This window comes from Micromys minutus, assembly GCF_963924665.1.
Source record: "Micromys minutus genome assembly, chromosome: 9".
Classification (NCBI taxonomy): Eukaryota; Metazoa; Chordata; class Mammalia; order Rodentia; family Muridae; genus Micromys; species Micromys minutus.
In genome coordinates this window covers 51,023,707-51,041,598 of record NC_137978.1, presented here as the reverse complement: position 1 = coordinate 51,041,598, position 17,892 = coordinate 51,023,707, and the positions used below count along the sequence as shown (strand labels likewise).

At 44.5% G+C, this 17,892-nt stretch overlaps 1 protein-coding gene across 6 annotated transcripts in view; it reads right to left on the bottom strand.

Annotated features, from left to right (window-relative positions):
- The window catches only part of USP48 (ubiquitin specific peptidase 48), a 55,221-nt gene that overhangs the window by 34,161 nt on the left and 3,168 nt on the right, over window positions 1-17,892 (bottom strand). For 3 of the 6 annotated variants that reach the window (XM_080921048.1, XM_080921049.1, XM_080921052.1), the window contains exons 3-12: window positions 12,778-12,898; window positions 11,387-11,543; window positions 10,657-10,784; window positions 9,665-9,789; window positions 8,914-9,022; window positions 7,887-8,020; window positions 7,114-7,196; window positions 5,234-5,413; window positions 3,242-3,370; window positions 2,424-2,573 (exon numbers count right to left, since the gene is read on the bottom strand). In XM_080921048.1, coding sequence (XP_080777174.1) covers window positions 2,424-2,573; window positions 3,242-3,370; window positions 5,234-5,413; window positions 7,114-7,196; window positions 7,887-8,020; window positions 8,914-9,022; window positions 9,665-9,789; window positions 10,657-10,784; window positions 11,387-11,543; window positions 12,778-12,898 — 1,316 coding nt within the window. The remainder of the gene's footprint in view (window positions 1-2,423; window positions 2,574-3,241; window positions 3,371-5,233; window positions 5,414-7,113; window positions 7,197-7,886; window positions 8,021-8,913; window positions 9,023-9,664; window positions 9,790-10,656; window positions 10,785-11,386; window positions 11,544-12,777; window positions 12,899-17,892) is intronic. The other 3 variants (XM_080921050.1, XM_080921053.1, XM_080921051.1) reach the window with 2 other exon arrangements.

Here is a 17,892-nt window from a genome sequence, read left to right as displayed (position 1 = left end):
TCAAAACATCTCCGGAATTTTGGGCTTTTTATCAGGTTAGACTAGGTATCAAAAGAATGAGGTGCTGGGGTGACCTATATCCGAGAGAAATAAAGTTTCCAAGATAATGCTACTTCCTGATACAAAGTCTAGGAGTAGGGTTTTGAGGATTATTTATTATTAAGTTTTTCAAGGTAGTCGGGCTGATATAGGGTCCCACTTAAGGACTAATTCTCCAGGTGTGCTGTTTTTCCAGCTCTCAGGAGGAGGTGAACAGAGGACAATACCTTCTATTCATGATGGTGATAATTATAATAATAAACCAAACGCATTTGGCTATTAAGATGCTTAGCCCCAGAGGACCGACTAGAGGCTCACCATGCTTGAGGCCATCGGGTTATATGGTGAGTTCTAGACCAGTCTGAGCTAGGGTGAGAAACTAACCACTGTAAGGAGGGTTCCTAGGATGACTAAAAATACATACAAGTGGTACATACTGGGATGCAGGGACAGGTGGGTCAGAGTCCAGCTGTCTAAGCTACTAATTCCACCAAAAACATACAATGTTTATTTGCAGTTTTAGCTTTTTAATGATTATGAATAGATTTAAGATCCAAAGACTGGGGGGATCACTTCTGGCTTTAAAGTTAAGAACAGGAAGAAAAAAGCAGAAGCCATGGCCACAATTCGGATCTTACATCCTATATGTCCAGCTTTTGAGTTCGTTTACTAGGGTAATAAGTCTTGCAGTGTCTAGGACTATAAAAGAGTGTGGCCTACACACAGTGATGATGATCCTTTAATCCTAGCACTGGGTGGATTGCCATGAATTCGAGGCCACTCTGAGCAACAGAGTTAACCATCTTAAAGCCAAATATCTTAAGTCAGTTTAAAGCAAGGTCCCAAAAATAAAAATCAATGAATTTTAAACAAAACAGTCAAGAAGCTTGAATAGTAACAGCACTTTTACCTAGAAGTCAGGCACCTGAGTGTAAATACAGAGCCAAAGAGTTGGAGTTTCTGGTGAGACTTGGATTTTCAAGAGAATGTTCACAGGCTAAAATTTGCCAACCAAGGCAATATAAAACAATGGTGGCTTCAGAACGAGGAGTCTCTGCTAGTGAGACTCCTGATGGGCAAGGCACAGAGGAGATCTCAGCACCATGAAGGGTGCTCCTGATCGGGCCTCTCCAGATCCCAACACTTGTTCTCCCCCGAGGCCTTCACTTCACTGCCTCATGCCGTTTTGTCTTGGGGCAGAGGTCCTTCACGTGCAGTACAGAAACTGCCTCCAGTTGGTAGAACAGAAAGCAGGGCCAACTCTTTTAATCAGAATGGAGTGATGTGCCTCCTGGGTTCACTTCCAGTAAGCACAGGTCAGTGACTCTTCTAGCACAGTTCAAGAAGCAAGCCACAAAGAAGGAATTTAATCAAATTAAGCAGCAGTTTGGAATGATCCCCCCCCCCCTTTGAGTGCTAGGGTAGAAACCAGGATCTATCTGAGTGAGCAGTGTGCTCTGTCCTTGAGTGATACCAGTCACCAGAGAACATCTAGACTTTTCATACAGACCCAGTGACTTCAAAGTTAGTTTTGATTTAAAATTACACCAGGAATGGGAAATTAATTTTAAAAAGCAAAAAGACTTCAATATATTTATGCTTGAACAGAAATTTTTTTATGTTGACGCACTGTTCTCTTTCACATGTAGGAGTAAGGCTGGCTTTGTCACAAACAAATTGCAGCCTCTGAAGGCACAAGATAAATTCAAATAACACACAAAAAAGAACAGGTTGTGTAGATAAGTCTAAGCCAGAGAAGTAACCAAAGATTCCTACTTCTAGCTTAATATTTCATATTAAAAACTGTACACATGTATGTCAGTTAATACTCTTAGGAAAAACGCTTTACTACATAGCTGTGGCCAGCCTGGAACTTGCCTATATCTCAGAGATCTGCCAGTCTCTGTTGAGATTAAAGGCATACATCACCACATCTGACATTAAAAATACTCTTTTCTTTCATTCTGTGTCTGTGGTGAGGAGGGGGAAGCACAGGAGCTAAGCTCAGAACAGCCTGTAGGAGTCAGCTCCCTTCCGCCACGTGTCCTGAAAATCAAACTCAAGGTTGGCAGGCTTGGTGGCAAGCACTTTCCCTAAGCTGCTCACCAGCTTAGGTGAGCTTTACCGGTCATGAGTGCAGAATGTGTTGACCTAGGATTTCATTCATTAACAGTCTCCCTCTTTGAAAAGGAGGTGACAAAGTGTATATGGGATTCTCTAAGTCTATTCTGCCAATTAGCATAATGAGTGTTAATGAAGTTGGACTCTAAGAGGAGGAAACAAGTTTTTCATATACATTTTGCAACATCTAAAGACAAAAACACCACAGAACCAAACCCCAGGCATTCAATGGCAATAGTGTTGTCCTGGAATATCTCACAGACCAGCTCCAGCAGGCAACCTTTGGTACAGCTCCTTCACCTCCTCGTGCTTCGCTTTGCCTTTGTCCACGCTCTGCTTGCGCATCTCAGCCATTTCAACACACCACTCCTCAAATTTGGAATTATCCCGATCTACCAGCTCTTGAAGAAAGGCTATCCAAAAGAGGAACACAAAAACCAATCTTATCCCTGTTTCCAAAGACAAAGACTACACTGGTGTATACATTATTCTAAAATGGATAAGTACACATTAATGGAATCCTCCACTAGAGTTCACCTTTTGCTAGACCTCCAGGTTGAAAATATTCAGGCAGAATGCTCAGAATTGGAACCACCAAGTGCTCCGACTTCTTTTGTTCGAGAAGTTGAACAAAACAAAACCAAACTTCAATCTAGGTTACCTTTTCCTTTTAACATAATTAAAAATTGCTTCTGGGGCTGGAGAGACATTATCTTCTGGGGCTCAGTGGTTAAGAGCACTGGCTGCTCTTCCAGCGGCCCTGAGTTCAAATCCCAGCAACCACATGGTGGCTCACAACCATCTGTAATGAGTTCTGAAGACAGCTACAGTGTACTTATAATAAATAATTTTTTTTTAAAAGTTGCTTCTGACTTTCTTTGGGGTGGGATAATAGAATAGCCCAAGGTTCAGTCATTCCAAAAGCTAAAAATTGGTAAATTTGTGACCAGCACTTACTTTTCAGTAACATTTACCACACTGAACAGATCTGTCCCAATGAGCACTATGGTGGCAATCTTTAATTGACCTAGAGTACAGAATTCTAAAGCATTCCCAAAAACAATCCAAGAAAAGAGGTTACCTGGGACTTGAACCATTGTGTGGTTCTTTTCCTGGGTTTGCAATCTATAAACCAACATGTATGCATTTCTAGAGCAGTGAGTTCCTTTGCCACACTTGGGTTTACGGGTCTGGGATTTAGAAGGTTCTGCTGGGAAAAAGAAATTAAAAGACAACTAGATGGGTTAAGAGGTTTGGTGGAGGAGGGGAGTACATAAAATATGACTTATATGGCTCAGTGAATAAAGGTCTCACTGCACAAACATGACTTGATTCCTTCCCCAGGGTCCACATTTGAAAAGCTGGGCACAGCAGCATATACTTGCAATGTCAACGCTCAGGCTTTGGAGTAAGGCAGATCCCTGGGGATCACAGGCCCTAAACAACAAGCACCAAGCTATTTAGAGACCCTGTCTTAGAAAAAACAAAATGGATGGTACCCAGGAGACCTACACACAAACAGGATTTCTAATAGCTGAGAAGCTGGCTCAGCAGTTAAGAGCACTGGCTGCTCTTGCAGAGGACCAGTGTTTCAGCTCCCAGCACACGAGTGGCAGCTCCCAACCTATGCTTCCTGTTCTGACACACTGCTGGTTCCTCGGGCACTAGAAGCACACGGTGCACTTGGACAGCAAAGCAGGCACACATAAGAAGTCTAAGACAGCCGAAGACCTACACCATTAAAAGGCAACATGTAAAAAGAAATGTAACATGTCCTGGGATAGGTTCTGTGCCTTTTGCATGCACAAGCAGAGGCAGCACCGGCAGAAGTCAGGACAACTGTTAGGAGCCACCCACCATGCGGCTCTAGGACTCGAACTCAGGCAAGAGGCTTTTCAGCGAGCACTCTTACCCACCGAGCCATGAGATGTGTAAGAAAAAGACAAGTGCCCATTCTCACTTGTCACACTCCATTCATGTTTTGAGACAGTCTCACCCTATAGCCAAGGTTGGTGTCAAACTTGTGGCCCTTCTGCCTCAGGCTCTACTGTAGAAGCTAGAATTAAAGGTGTGTGTCACCATGTCCATTTTTAAAAGATGAAAATACATCCTGAGGACAAACTACAAAAAAGCAAAGCCCTAACTGCTGAGCATAAAATATGTAATAACTATACTCAGGGGCAGAGTTGGAAAAACTAAAAAGGAAGTCAACTTGATCTATACTGTTCCAGTCCAACCAGGGCAAGATCAAACACTGCCCTGTTATTTCGCACCCCCAACCCTTGGTGGGCTTTTTTTTTTTTTGGAGACAGTGTTTCACTACATATACAGTTGGCAGGTCGGGAGTTGCTAAGTAAACCAAGCTGGCCTCCGTGTGTCTGAAGACAGTGATGATGTGCTCATATACATAAAATAAATACATCTTGAAAGGGAGAGAGGAAACTTAATTTAAAGGGGGGGGGGCATAATTGCCACAAGAGAGTCCGAGGACAACCTGGGCCTGGTTCAAAACAGCAAAGCTCTCAGTTCAGACCCCAGGAGAGAAGTGCTGAGAGCACTGGCTCCCATGAGACCTGGCCACTGTGGCAAACAAAGCTGTAGATGGCTGAGGGGAAAAGCTGTCGTGAGACTGGCTCACAACAGTTTCTCTGCTGCAGGTATTAAGTAAGTCTTGACCTCGGGAAGAGGAGGACACAATCACTCTCTACCTAACAATATCCTGCTGGTCAGCCAGCTTCCCTGTAACTCTCACCTAACTCTTGCCTATACCCTTTTCATGGCAGTCCTCACTGTGGCAATATAGGTTTGGTTATCCTTGAAGCAGGAACTGCTACAAATGATGCCTGGTGGTGTTAAATAGCCAGACACTACCAAAGATTACGATTGCCAGTAAATAAATTTATATTCAGTTCAGGCAAAGTAGTACATGCCCTTAATCCAGCACTCGGTTCAAGACCAGTCTTGTCTCTATATAACAAGTTCCAGGACAACCAGGGATATATAGTGAGACCCTGTCTCAAAAATCAACAAAAAAGTTATATTTTAAAAGGCACTCACAACTTAAAGATTTTACCTAGATCTTCCTCAATCCCCAGCTGCAGTTTCTTCCCCTCCATCTTCTCTATGTCCTCATCATTGAACTTGTACCACTCTCCAGACTGAGGGTCTTTCACATGGGCAATGTAGTGGCCAGAATAGGCACTGACCCCCCTGTGGATGAGGACTGCACTGAGCTCGTACACGAAGGACCCGCCTGCAGAGAGAAAGGCATGAGAACGGCTTCAACCAGCAGCCAGGCACAGTCGTTTCACCCCACCACTCAGCACCCAAAGACTGTGGTAGGCGGTATGACAACTTCACCAGGAGGATTACCACAGCTGGAAGATGGTGTGGGCTATTTGGTAAATTCTAGGCAGGGATGAATGTCTCAAAATGACTAAACTACAAAACACAACTGTAGGCTGATGTCAAGGCCATACATGATTGGACAGTAGAGAGTAGGGGGGAGACAAAGTTTTTGTGAGGTGGGAGAAGGAAGGAATAAGAATCAAGAGAATCAAGGGCTGGAGGAGGAGCAAGATCCAGGTGGTCTTAATTGGTGATAGGTCAATTTGTCTTATCTAGGTGGGTGGTTTATATCTTTGTCAACCAGTTGTAAGCTTATTGTGTAGATGTATTAGGATTGAGAATTTAACATATAAATCTGACTGACTCTTGAGCCATGATTTTATCAAACTGTGGGGAATGTGAGCAAAGTTCCCGGCTGGATGAGAGAACCGGGAGAAGGTGGCTCGTGGTAAGAGGCAGCGAGAGCATTCGAGAACTGGTAGCCACCGCTCATGTTTTATTTTTACCACATCACACAACAAAAAGTGCAGAATTTTTGACATGTTTTCCCTAAGTGGTCTTGTCTGACCTGGAATGTAGCTATGTAGAGACAGCACATAAATTCAGCTATCTACCTGCCTCAGCCTCTTGAATGTTGGGAAACAAGTGTGTACCATCATACACAGCTTAATAAAACCTTCTAAAGTTAGGAAAAAGTAGCTGGGTGTGGTTTGTATTTTTAATTCCCAAACTAGGAAAGCAGAGGCAGGAGGATCTTTGTAAATTCTAATCTAGCTTGATCTATATATGGAGGTCCAGCCCAGTCAGGACTACATATTGATCCCATTTCAAAAGAAAAAAGGTACACAAACATACATGCAGACAAAACACTGACATAAATACAAAGTTGCAACAAAAATCAAAACAAACATTAAAAAAAAAGATAGTTTCAACATCCACTCATACCCTCTATAACTCAAGAGGGAGGCTCATCCCCTCAATAACTGAATCTAATGGCCTCCCTCTTCTGACCTTAGCAGGCACAAGGGATGCACACACAGATAAAACAACCACACATATAAAAACAAAACACCTAAAACAAATTCTTAAAGAAAGAAAAACAAAAACTATTTAACAATGACTAACCACACTGTATGGAGTTACTCCTATACTGAGTGTCCCATACATAAACCCAAGGGTCTTATGGAGGAATCCACATGTTATCTATGCCTGGCATTATTACCCCAGGAGGTAAAAATAGTGAACTCAACCATCAAGTCCAGGGAAATGCTTAATGGACAGGAGGAACAAGGAACAATTTGTAACCATCCAGTGGATATTAATTTGCTGGGATGGTTTCCTCACTTTTAGGTGGTTCATGCAGATGTTCACTTTTATACTATGCAGAACCACATTTCTACTCTGAACTTTAAAAGGAGCTGGGACAGGATCTGGTAAGACGTGTAAAATTTAAGTGTGCTAACTCTGACAAATGAATGTAACATCCTTCAAAAAGCTGCTGTTCAGAGTCTGCAAACAGGAGTTCAAGGAACACCACAGCTGTGCACATGGATAGCAGGCCAGGGTTCCATCAAGATAACAGTCACAGTTTGGTAAAAACAGTACCTTTGTGCTCCACATAAGGCCCCATATCTAGACTCTCCGAGAAGCCAATGTAGGCGTTGAGCTTCTTCTTGTGTCCAGTTTGCCTGCCGTGAAGAAGACAGTTAAACCATCAGGACGAGTGCACATGCTGCCAGATCCCTGACAAGCTCCAAAGCAGCTGGAGTCCATCCAGAAGTCTATACACACAAGCAAGGGCTGAGCCCCCTGCAATGTTCTGACACCGAACAGTCCATTCCTGAAGCAGAGACTGCCCTTCCAAGTGCAGAGCTACCTTAATTATATGATGAGAAATGCCTTCCCATGTTTTTATTTGTATATAATTATACAAAAATATCAAGGCAATTCATATCCTTATGGTTTTTTAATTAAAAAGCTAAAATATTAAGTGTTTCTAGAAACACAGATTCCCTTTCTACCTCCAGCTACTATCTGTATAGTACTGGCCTCTGAAAAATTTACTGCTCCAGTGCTGGGATGCACTGTTTCAAGTCCCGTGTATTACTCAATTTTTAATTCTGTAGAGGCTCCGGATGAACTTTGTCACTGTTGTGATGTGTACTTGGATTGTCAGCTACTAAGTTACATGAGCTGGGAAGCAGCCTAAGCCAAGACCTAAGGTACAGCACAGTTAAGTCTCTGTATCATTATTCATCTGCTGCTTTGTCCAAGAAAGTCCAGCAATACACCATCATGAAATATATTTGGAAGAGCCAAAGGCTCCATGCAAGCCAGTCTACCATTGTCTTCTCTGCCGGCTGCCTGCACAGACTCACCTGTCAAACACAAAACGCATCAGCTGCAAGTTCAGAGTGCAAGGGAGGCTCAGAAGTCGGATTTTCCGTGTAGCATTCTGTTTGCTTTGACAGTTTTCACAGAAGTATCGATTGTCTCCTTCTAATCTTTCTTCCTGATTAGGAATAAGACAGACTAGTTTGCAAGAGTGTGTAGCAAGCATGGAAAACTAAAGCACAACTGTGAGTTAGCAGCTCCCACACTTCTTCCACCCTCTTCCTGTTCACCCTCTTTCCCTCCCTCCCCTGGGCCTTCTGCAGCTTCCTCCCCTCCTTCATGTTCTATATGTTCTTGAAAATCCTCATTTCTCCCCCTTCAAGTGAGACCTGTTTAACACCAATTTCTGCGTGCGTGTGTGCCCATGTGCAGTTCTGGCATTCAACATGCTGAGCAACATAGAACAGTCTCTCCCTAAAGTAGCTGAAGCTGGCCCACTGAAGGCTGAGCTGAGGTGGGACTGGTTTGAGGACAGGAAGGTGTGTATGGCATAGTGCTTGAGTGCATGAAGAGTGACCAAAAAAGTCACAGCAGGGAGGCCTGGCTAGAAGTCTGACTTGGACATCAAGTGACACTCAAGGGCCATCACAGTTGTGGTCATGGGCCATTGGTGGGTTCTCAGAGGATGACTGCAGGTTCTGTCTCTTGAGGAGAAGCTGAAGGGCGGGGCTGCCAGGACTGGGTTAGCAGAAGTGCTGAGGATGGCTGGCTGGCTTTTCTATTTTCAGGGTGGAGTCAGTCAAACTTATACACTGAGTCTGAAGGTGAGAGTCAAGGGGTTTTAGGTCTATGGCCTGATGAGCTGGAAGAATGCCTTTGCTAAGATGGAAGAGGACTGAGGAGGATTGAGAAGAATTGTTTGGGAGTTGAGGGTAGACTTGATAGTCAGGAATTCAAGGCCAGCAGGTATATCTTATACCTCCAATAATGGATGTACCTAGGAATCAAAGTGCTACCCAAAATGACACAGCCACAAGCAAGCAGAAACCACCCATGATGACATGTAAGTACCTTCAGGAACTCAGAGATGCAGTCTGTTAACTGCTTATGGCCTTGGATGTTTAGCTCCAGTTCATAGAACTTCGATACAAGCTTAGACTCTCGGCCACACTGATTGCACCTGCGACGAAGCAATTAACACCGAGTCAGAGTGAGGAAAGCAGTGCCTCACTGGCACCCAGTGTCCTACACCAACGGTTCTCAACCCGGGCACTCACATGCCAAATATCCTGCAAAGCAGGTACTTAGACTGCGACTCATGACAGTAGCAAAGTTACAATCATAAAGTAGCAATGAAATAATTTCATGGTTGAGGTCACCACGACATAAGAAGCTGAATTAAAGGGTCCAACATGAGGAAGGTTGAGAACCACTGCTCTAGACGGAGGGGAGGGAATATTTAAAACCTTAATTATTTTTATTACAGAAATTGTAGCACATGTATTACATGTAAAATAAAAACAAAACTGACTAGGCATCAGTCACTCTTGGACTAAACCCTCCCCAAGAGACAGACGTTCGACATGATTTAGTCGGCCAGCCCATTACAACCTTACATTTCAGCCCACATTACACAGCCATCAAAGACTTTAGCCAGAAAGCACAACACCTGGAGCACTCAACTGCAATAGGCAAGGAAGCTGCTTCAACGCGTTCCCATGGAAATGCATTGCTATAAATACCTCAGGCGCTGTGATAACCCACCACCAGGATAACCTGGGCCTGAGATGAGAGGGAATGGCAGGGGAGCTGCGATACTCACACAGTCACATAGGCGTACTCCCCACAGAACTGCTGCTGCACGACGTTCCGAACATCCGGGTTCTTCTGCTTAGATAAAGTATCTTCCAACAGCGACATAAAGAGCTTGGAAAACTCTTGTGCATCCTACAGTTTAAATTAATGAGGGGGGAAAAAAGTTGTACCCTGCTTCCTGACTTCTAATGCAAACACTACTCAGAAACTACCCATATTTCCAACTTGGCATTTCACAAAGACTACAGCTATACTTGATCAGTCCCACGATTCAGTTTTAAGGAACAGTTGGCAGACTGGACAAATGGCTGCTCTGGCATTTCAGTTCCCAGGTTCGGTTCCCAGCACCTACAGGGTGAATTGCAGCTGTATCAGTTCCAAAAGACCCCACACCTTAGCCTCTTTGGGGAAGAGGCACGAGACAGAGACAGTGCACAGATATCTGCAGAACACCCTGACATTTAAGAAAACAAAACAATTTTAAGAAAGGGAGAGTAAAGAGGACAGTGAGCTGGAGAGATGGCTCAGCAGTCACTCTTGCTCTTCTGGGGGACCCCCAGTTCCCAGCACCACATCAGCAGCTCACAGCCACCTGTCTCTCCAGTTTCAAGGGACCCAACACCCTCCTCTGGCTTCCATAACCACCTGAGAACACACGTTATACACACATACATTAAACAAAAGCAAACGAAATGGCAAGCATAGTAAGAAAGACGGTGGTCAGCAAATAAAGCCACTAAGATCCAAGGTACAACTTCTTTTAGAAAGATTATTAGTATGTCCTGATACTAAGCAGACTGGGCTGGCCTCAAACTCAGATCTTGCTGCTTTTGCCTCCCAAGTACTGGGATCACAGGTGTTCGCCACCACACCAAGTCCAAATTTACATTTTAACAAGCACTCTGCTTCCGTCTTCCCCAGAGAGGTGCTAAGGAGCACCAGGAGCACCTGTGGAGGTGAGGATGAGGGGTGGTGGGAGCCCAGGACTGACGTTCTCACCTGCTGCTGCCCAGTGTCCAAGCCCAAGGCTTTAACAAATCCCGAAGGATCGATGTATCGTCTGTTACTGTTTTGCAACAAAGCAAACAAGTACTGAAGATGCTCACAAATTGTCTGAGGCTCATAATCTATTAAAAGAAAGAAGCAAGTTTCGATTTAAAAAAACAAACAAACTACCTACTTCCAGCCAAGCATGTGGTACATGCTCATAATCTCTGAACCTTATGGTTGTTGGGAACTGAACTCAGACCTCTCTGGAAGAAGTTAGTGCTATTAACTGCTCAGCCATCTCTCCAGCCCCGAAATGCTGTATTTTTACTTTATGTGTATGAGTGTCTGGCTCTGTGTTTGTGCTCCATGTGTGTGCTTGGTCCTGGTAAAGGGCACTAGACTCCCTGGTGGAGTCACAGATACTGGAAACCTGAACCGAGTCCTTTACAAGAATAGCAAGTGTTCTAAACAGCTGAACCACCTCTCTAACCAAAATCCAAAAATTTTTAAGTTTTCTTGGAGGGGCAATGAATGGTCTAGACTCCTTGTGTACCTGAGGATGACCAGAGAAGAATAATTTTTTAAAAAGCCTCACTTATTGATGTATTGTGGATCCCCAGTGTATATCACCCTTGGCACGGAGCCAACACTCCTATCTCCTCCTTAGCAGGTTCATAAGAGTAGGCTGGCAATACCCTCAGCAGGAACCCCCCCCCCCCGCTCCCCATTCCCTACAGACCTTTTCCTCCATGGATACCATCTCCCTTGGTGTAATCACTACAGGTGCTTGGGCACAAGTACAGCGCCTGCCGAAGCTCCAAGTTGAGGAACCACACCTGGAGAAAGGTGTTGACGTAACAGGTGGCTCCTAGGTTAGTCAGGCCCACAAAAGAGTTCTACAGAAAACAAGAGTTACAGTAGCAACGTTAGCCTCCACAAAACTAAAGATTCATAGAGAGCATGACTTTTAAATTTACAGACTGAAGATTTTAAGCCTGTCTTCATCAGCTTGGCATGAGCACCCGAACTCCTCTTAGCTGCAGGGAGAGCAGAACTTTTTTAAAAATTTTTATCTATTTTATGTGAGTACACTGTAGCTGTCTTCAGACACACCAGAAGAGGGCATCAGATGCCATGACAGATGGTTCTGAACCACCACGTGGTTGCTGGGAATTGAACTCAGGACCTCTGAGCAGCCGGTGCTCTTAACCGCTGAGCCATCTATCCAGTTCCCAGGGCAGAACTTTCATGGAAGCCTTTTCTGTTTGACCACCATTGTGTCTGCCCAAAGTAGAAAGAGACTTTAGAGCCACAGAGTGCATTACTGTCACCTCCCGCCTTCTAGCCTAAAATTAGAAGAGACGTTTCTAGATCTGTCTGCAGCACTTGTGCTCAGGTTTCTCCTTATAAACACCAGCACCAAGTAGGACAAAATTCAACTTCTAAAGAACTTCAAGACAAGAGGAAGGAAGGACCTCCTATCACAGAGATCTAATAAGTGACCCTTTTAATCCAGAAAATACCAATACAACACAGCAGACTGGTGCGTGCTGGCTTTGTAAGAAATAATGCATTTTTTAACCCCTAACTGTGCCAGAGAAACGCAAGTATACTAATTACACAGAACAGATGACACCCAAGAAGGCAAAGGGAAGCCTCTACAAGAACTGCTGAATTAGCGCCACTCCTTTAAAGACATTCTAAGGTCTAGGTTAGAGCACAGATGCAGAATGCAAACCAGAGCCTTTGGCTTGGCTAAGGGCTTCCGCACTCCGTGATGAACTCCTTTATAGTATTTGGGGGCTGTGGGTGCAGCCTAGTGTGTGCAGAGAGTGACTGGCATGTGCATAATGGATTTCATTCCCTGGCACAACTAGTTTTATACAATTATAATGTCACTAAACTTTCTGCAATTAAAAAGCAAGAGTTCAATTGCACATGACCATGTGTCTCCAGTCCTCTGACACCTACACAGGTCACCAAAACCATTGACACCTGTGGTGATTCACTTTTTTAAAGGGGGAGGGAGTTGTAAGAATGGCATGCAGCCCCACCCCCCTTTTAGCAGGTTTCCGATCATAGGTACTGAATAGTCAAAGTAACTAAGTCCTACCAGCTGCAGTCACTCACCTTTTTTCTCCTCTCACAGTTGGGATCATCAATGTTATGAAAACTATTCTCATCTATCTCTCCTAACCAAATGTGCTCGCCAATCCCAACCAAGCAATTCGGATTTCCTCTGCAGTTTCTTCTACAAGGAAAGAAAAAAAAAAAAGAATTACAGTTTAAAAAATACTCCCAGGAATGAAAAGGGGATTGAGCTGTTAAGTTTGTTTACATTCCATAATCCCCAACCCTTAAGATAGGGTCTCCATGTGTCCCTGGCTGTCCTTGAACTCAGACATCCAGCCTGCATTTGCCTCTGGAATGCTGGGGTTAAAGGTGTGCACCACCACTGCCTGGCTGAGATTAAGCTTCTTAAATATAAGCATGGTGTGAGAAATGGAGATCCATGGTGGGTTGATAGTGTTACAGCGCTACACAACTGTAAATTAAAAAAAAAAAAGAATTAAATAAATCTAATAGTTGATTCTCTTTTTTTATTTGAGTGCACTGTAGCTGTGTCCAGGAACACCAGAAGAGGGCATCAAATGCCATTACAGATGGTTGTGAGCCACCATGTGGTTGCTGGGGATTTGAACTCAGGACCTCTGGAAGAGCAGTCAGTGCTCTTAACCACTGAGCCATCTCTCCAGCCTCTAATAGTTGATTCTTAAAAAGGATTAGTTAAGAAACAGTTACTCATCTGTGTTAAAAGAAACATAAACAACCCAGACTCTAATGGCACTACTGACCTGCAGGTTGTGAATCAGAAGATGGTTAAGTGGGTGTGAAGCTGGTCTCTGAATACTGAGTCTCCGTGTTACTGGGGTGGGGTTGGTGTTAACAGCTTCTCACCACAAATAAACAGGAGCCCAGCAACAAAAGCAGAACATATTTCAGCTGAATAAAACACCCACAGTTGGGGGATGGGGTGAGGCCAAGCCACTTGAATACCATCCTTAACCAGAGCATTCATTAAGTAGTATCCCCAAAATAAAAACAAAGGAACAAGGACCAAGCTCGTTAGCAAACCTTCATTTCTAAATATTTCCCACTAACGTCTCAGGCTCCTGCGAGCAATGGTAAGATGAACCTACAGTGAAGGCACATAACAGACATGGATCCCATGGGGGAGGGGCATGGCACCTACTGGTCAAATCTAGCAACATAATGGGTAGATCACCAAACGTGGGTGTGGTGGCACACGGCTGAGGCAAGGTCTCAGTCAGCAGGGGCTACACAGAAGACACTATCTCAAAAAGGAAGAGGAAGCCACAGAGGCTCACAAGTGTAATTCTAGCAGTCAGGAGCAGAAGGAAGTTGGAGGCCAGCTTGGGCTACACACTAAGCTTCCAGGTCTAAACACTGAAATCCTGTCTCTAAAGACTCCACCAATTTTACTGTAAGACAAAGGGACAGATGGAGAAAAGCCACTTGGGGGGGGGGGGGTGAGAGGCGAGCAGCTATGGAGTACGTAGCAACTCCAACAGGATCAGAAAAGTAAGAGACCCAAACCAAACTCTAACCAAACAAGTTATATCACCAAGAACAACAGATCTACCTGACAGCCACTTGCCCACCGGGCTCTTGCTTATGTTCACTTCTATAGTGTTCAGGCCAAAAGCACATGACATATGCCCACCTCAGAAACATCCCACAAAACGTCAAAATCATACACACAAAGAAACAACTCCAGATTACAAGAGACTAGAGACCCAAATGAATGTAACAGAACCTTGGACTCTCCTTTCCTATTAGAACACCTTAAGATGTGTTCCATATTTGTGAAGGTGACAATTCAAGACTGGAACATGGGGCCAGGGAGATGAGCGATGGTTCAGAGGATTAAAGCACTTGCTCCCAAGCCTGAGAACGTGTGACAATCTACCTGCCTCTACCTCCTGAATGTTTGGAGTACAAGTGCGCACCACCATTCCCAGCTGCTTTTGAATTATTTTTATTTTTGGTAGGGAAGAAACATACATACCCACTCACAACTGTATTATATATGGGCAGGCATGTGCCACACATGCACGAGGAGGTCAGAGAACTACATCTCTTCCACTGCATGGATTCCAGAAATGGAACTGGGAATGGCCACCAGGTTTGGAAGCAAGTGGTTTCTTTACCTCCTGAGCTACCCTGGTGGTTCTATTCTCTTACACTCTCTACAGTGAACATACAAATCTATTCATGAAATAGGTAAATAACTTTCATGGTTCTATAAATATACTGTCTTCCAGGGACAAGCCCCCTGATAGTTTTTGAATCTCACCCCTTGACACATGTATAGATAACCCACATTGAGTAGACTCAGCAGGTTGTATGTGTGTGTATACAGGAGATCATGAGAACGAGGGTGGGCACACTGTAAAACACTGGTTAAAGAAAAAGATTTGGGGGCTGGAGAGATGGCTCAACAGGTAAGAGCACTGACTGCTCTCTTAGAGGTCATGAGTTCAATTCCCAGCAACTACATGGTGGCTTTTAACCATCTGAGTTCTGATGCCCTCTTCTGGTGTTCAGGTATGCAAACAGAGCACTCATATACATAAATAAATCTTAAGAAAAAGAAAAAAGAGGTCAAGAAGTTGAGAGGGAGTGGCAGGAGCACGGGAGGGGCTGGAGTTCCATCCTGTGCGATGGGAAAGGTATGGATGAATGAAGCCTGGTGTGCTCCTGCACTTTTAGTCCAGCACTCAGAAAGAGGCAAGCCAATCTGGGTTCCAGGCTAGCCAAGATACCACAATGACACCCTGCCTCAAATGAATGTCATGTAATATGGCTGGGCAGAAAGTCTCAAGGGTCTTTCAGGAAGCAGTTCTGGTGGATAGCTTGGGACTTGTCTCCTGTTGCTGCAGGCTTCCATCTTTCTCCACCCTCCAAAACACAAGGAAGTTACTCACTCAACTGGCTCCTAAGCTGGCTTCCAAGAGTGGAGGCAAACAGTAAGTCTGTGGCCTACAAACTTCAGTAAAATGTTCAAAAGCTAAAAGGTGTGGGTGATTTGCACTGTTTAGCCTTTGTAATTCTGGCCTCCCCACCCCCTTCCCTCAAAGACATAGGTCTCATTGTGTAGTCCTGGCGTGGCCTCAGATTCAGAGATCCTCCTCTCTGCCTCTGCACTGGAGATTAAAGGTGTGAACACCATATTTGTAAATTAGTTTTATTTTGTTGCCTTTAAGACAGAGTCTCACTTAGCCCAGGCTGTCCTGGGAACTCCACAGTCTTGACTCAAGCTTTTACTCCAGGAGCAGGAATTATAAACATGTTACTATGCTTGACTTTAATTTCTTAATAATTGTTATTAAGTCTCAAATCAGCAAAAAGACCACCTCCTCACTGGTGAGATAAAACTGCCTTTTTTCTGGCCTGCAGCACTTAAGAGGGACTGGGGCTGACTAGAGCTTTCCAAAATGGTGGCTGTCCTGACACAGCCCAATGTTGCTGTAGGCATTTCTGTGTTGCTGTTAGAGGAATAAAAGACATTTCTTTTCCTCCCCCCCCCCCTTTTGAGACAGGGCCTGCTATGCCATCCTGTGTGCCCTTCATGCAGGTTTTTAAGCTCATTTAGTGGGAGCAATAGACCATGGTGACAGCCATGGAAGTGGCACTGGCTTAAGACCCCTGTGCTGATGAATATCCATTTGGGTAGTTTACACTGAGTGATGCTGTCACAAAGCTGTCATTTCGATACTGACATATCTGCTGGCAGCATCTGGCCTTCCATCCATGTCACAAGACACCCAAGTAAAGGTAACAATGTGATTATGTATAATTAAATCCTGTCACCTTAGCACAGCAACAAGGCTTTGCAGGTTCATGAAGTCTCAAACACAGATGTCCAACTAAGGAGGACAGACCAGGGATGCCTTTGATGAAAGACAAAAGGTCCCAGTCCTTAAAGAATGGCTGGGAGAGGGGGGGACAGGCCCTTAATTCTAGCACTCAAGAGGCAGAGTGGATTGCTGTGTTTGAGACTAGCCCATCTCAAAAAAACAAAGAGACTCAGAACAGGTATAACAAACTGGTAAGTACACAGACATCAGATAAACAAGTGCTATCGCTATGGTAACGGTGGACGCAGAGCACTGGTGCAGAAGCCTCACAGAGCCAGAGGGGAAAGTGCTGCCCCACTGGGAGTCTCCAAGAACAAGCAGAAATGCACTCACTGCAGAAGACAGCAAATGGAGAGATTAGGCTAGGGAAGCCGTCCAGCACGCCAAATGGGAAAGCTTAAGAAGCCACATCAGGTAGGACAAGTCCCCCAATGAAAAGGTAGACCTACCCAGGAGGAACACATAGCCACAAAGAACCTGATCCTCACTGCAAAGGTCCTAACTGCTTCTCCAAGCTGTGTGCACCATGTAGGTGCAGGAGCCCTTGGAGGCTGTAAGACAGCAGAGGCATCAGATTGCTTGTCACTGAGTTACATACAGGAGCCCGTGAGCCACCAAGTGGATGCTTAGAACCAAGTGAACTCATGTCCTCTGCAAGAACAGTCAGTGGTCTTAACCAGAGTCATCTCCCCAAAAATTCTCCTAGACACGCAGTTTTGCAAAGCAGGTTTTCTAGCCCTCTGAGCATTGGCTACTCTTCCAAAGGTTTCTGAACATCTCCATTTACCTTTCATCTAGGAGTCAAGCTGCCACTACCTGCTATACATCATTAAAGCAAGAACTTTTACCTAAAGCTTTCGCCTCCTCGGGACAATCTAAACAGAAAAAAGTTCCTCATGGCAAATATACTACCAAAACAGTGTTTAACAGACCTCTGGAACAAAGATATCATCTCTCTTTGCCAGCAAAGTGTCAAAAGCTGCCACACAGGTGCCTCTTCCAGGCTTGAAGAGGCCCTTCCTGGTAACATTAGCTTTCAAACTGAAATGAAACCAACTAAGCTGTTTGCCTACCCTTGCTTACTAGATGAAAATACAGAAGACAGGAAATAGGACTTAGGGCTTGGTGGTACAACATATGCTGATTGGCACTGTTGAAGCCCAACAGAACAAATGGCATCCAGTGCCTCCTATCTTACAGGATAGGCATGCTGTGTCTTCACAGATCACCATTTCTGCTGTGACAAGGCCCGTGGACCAGCCCTGGAGAGACCTGGCTGACCTTGCATTTCTAGTAATCAATC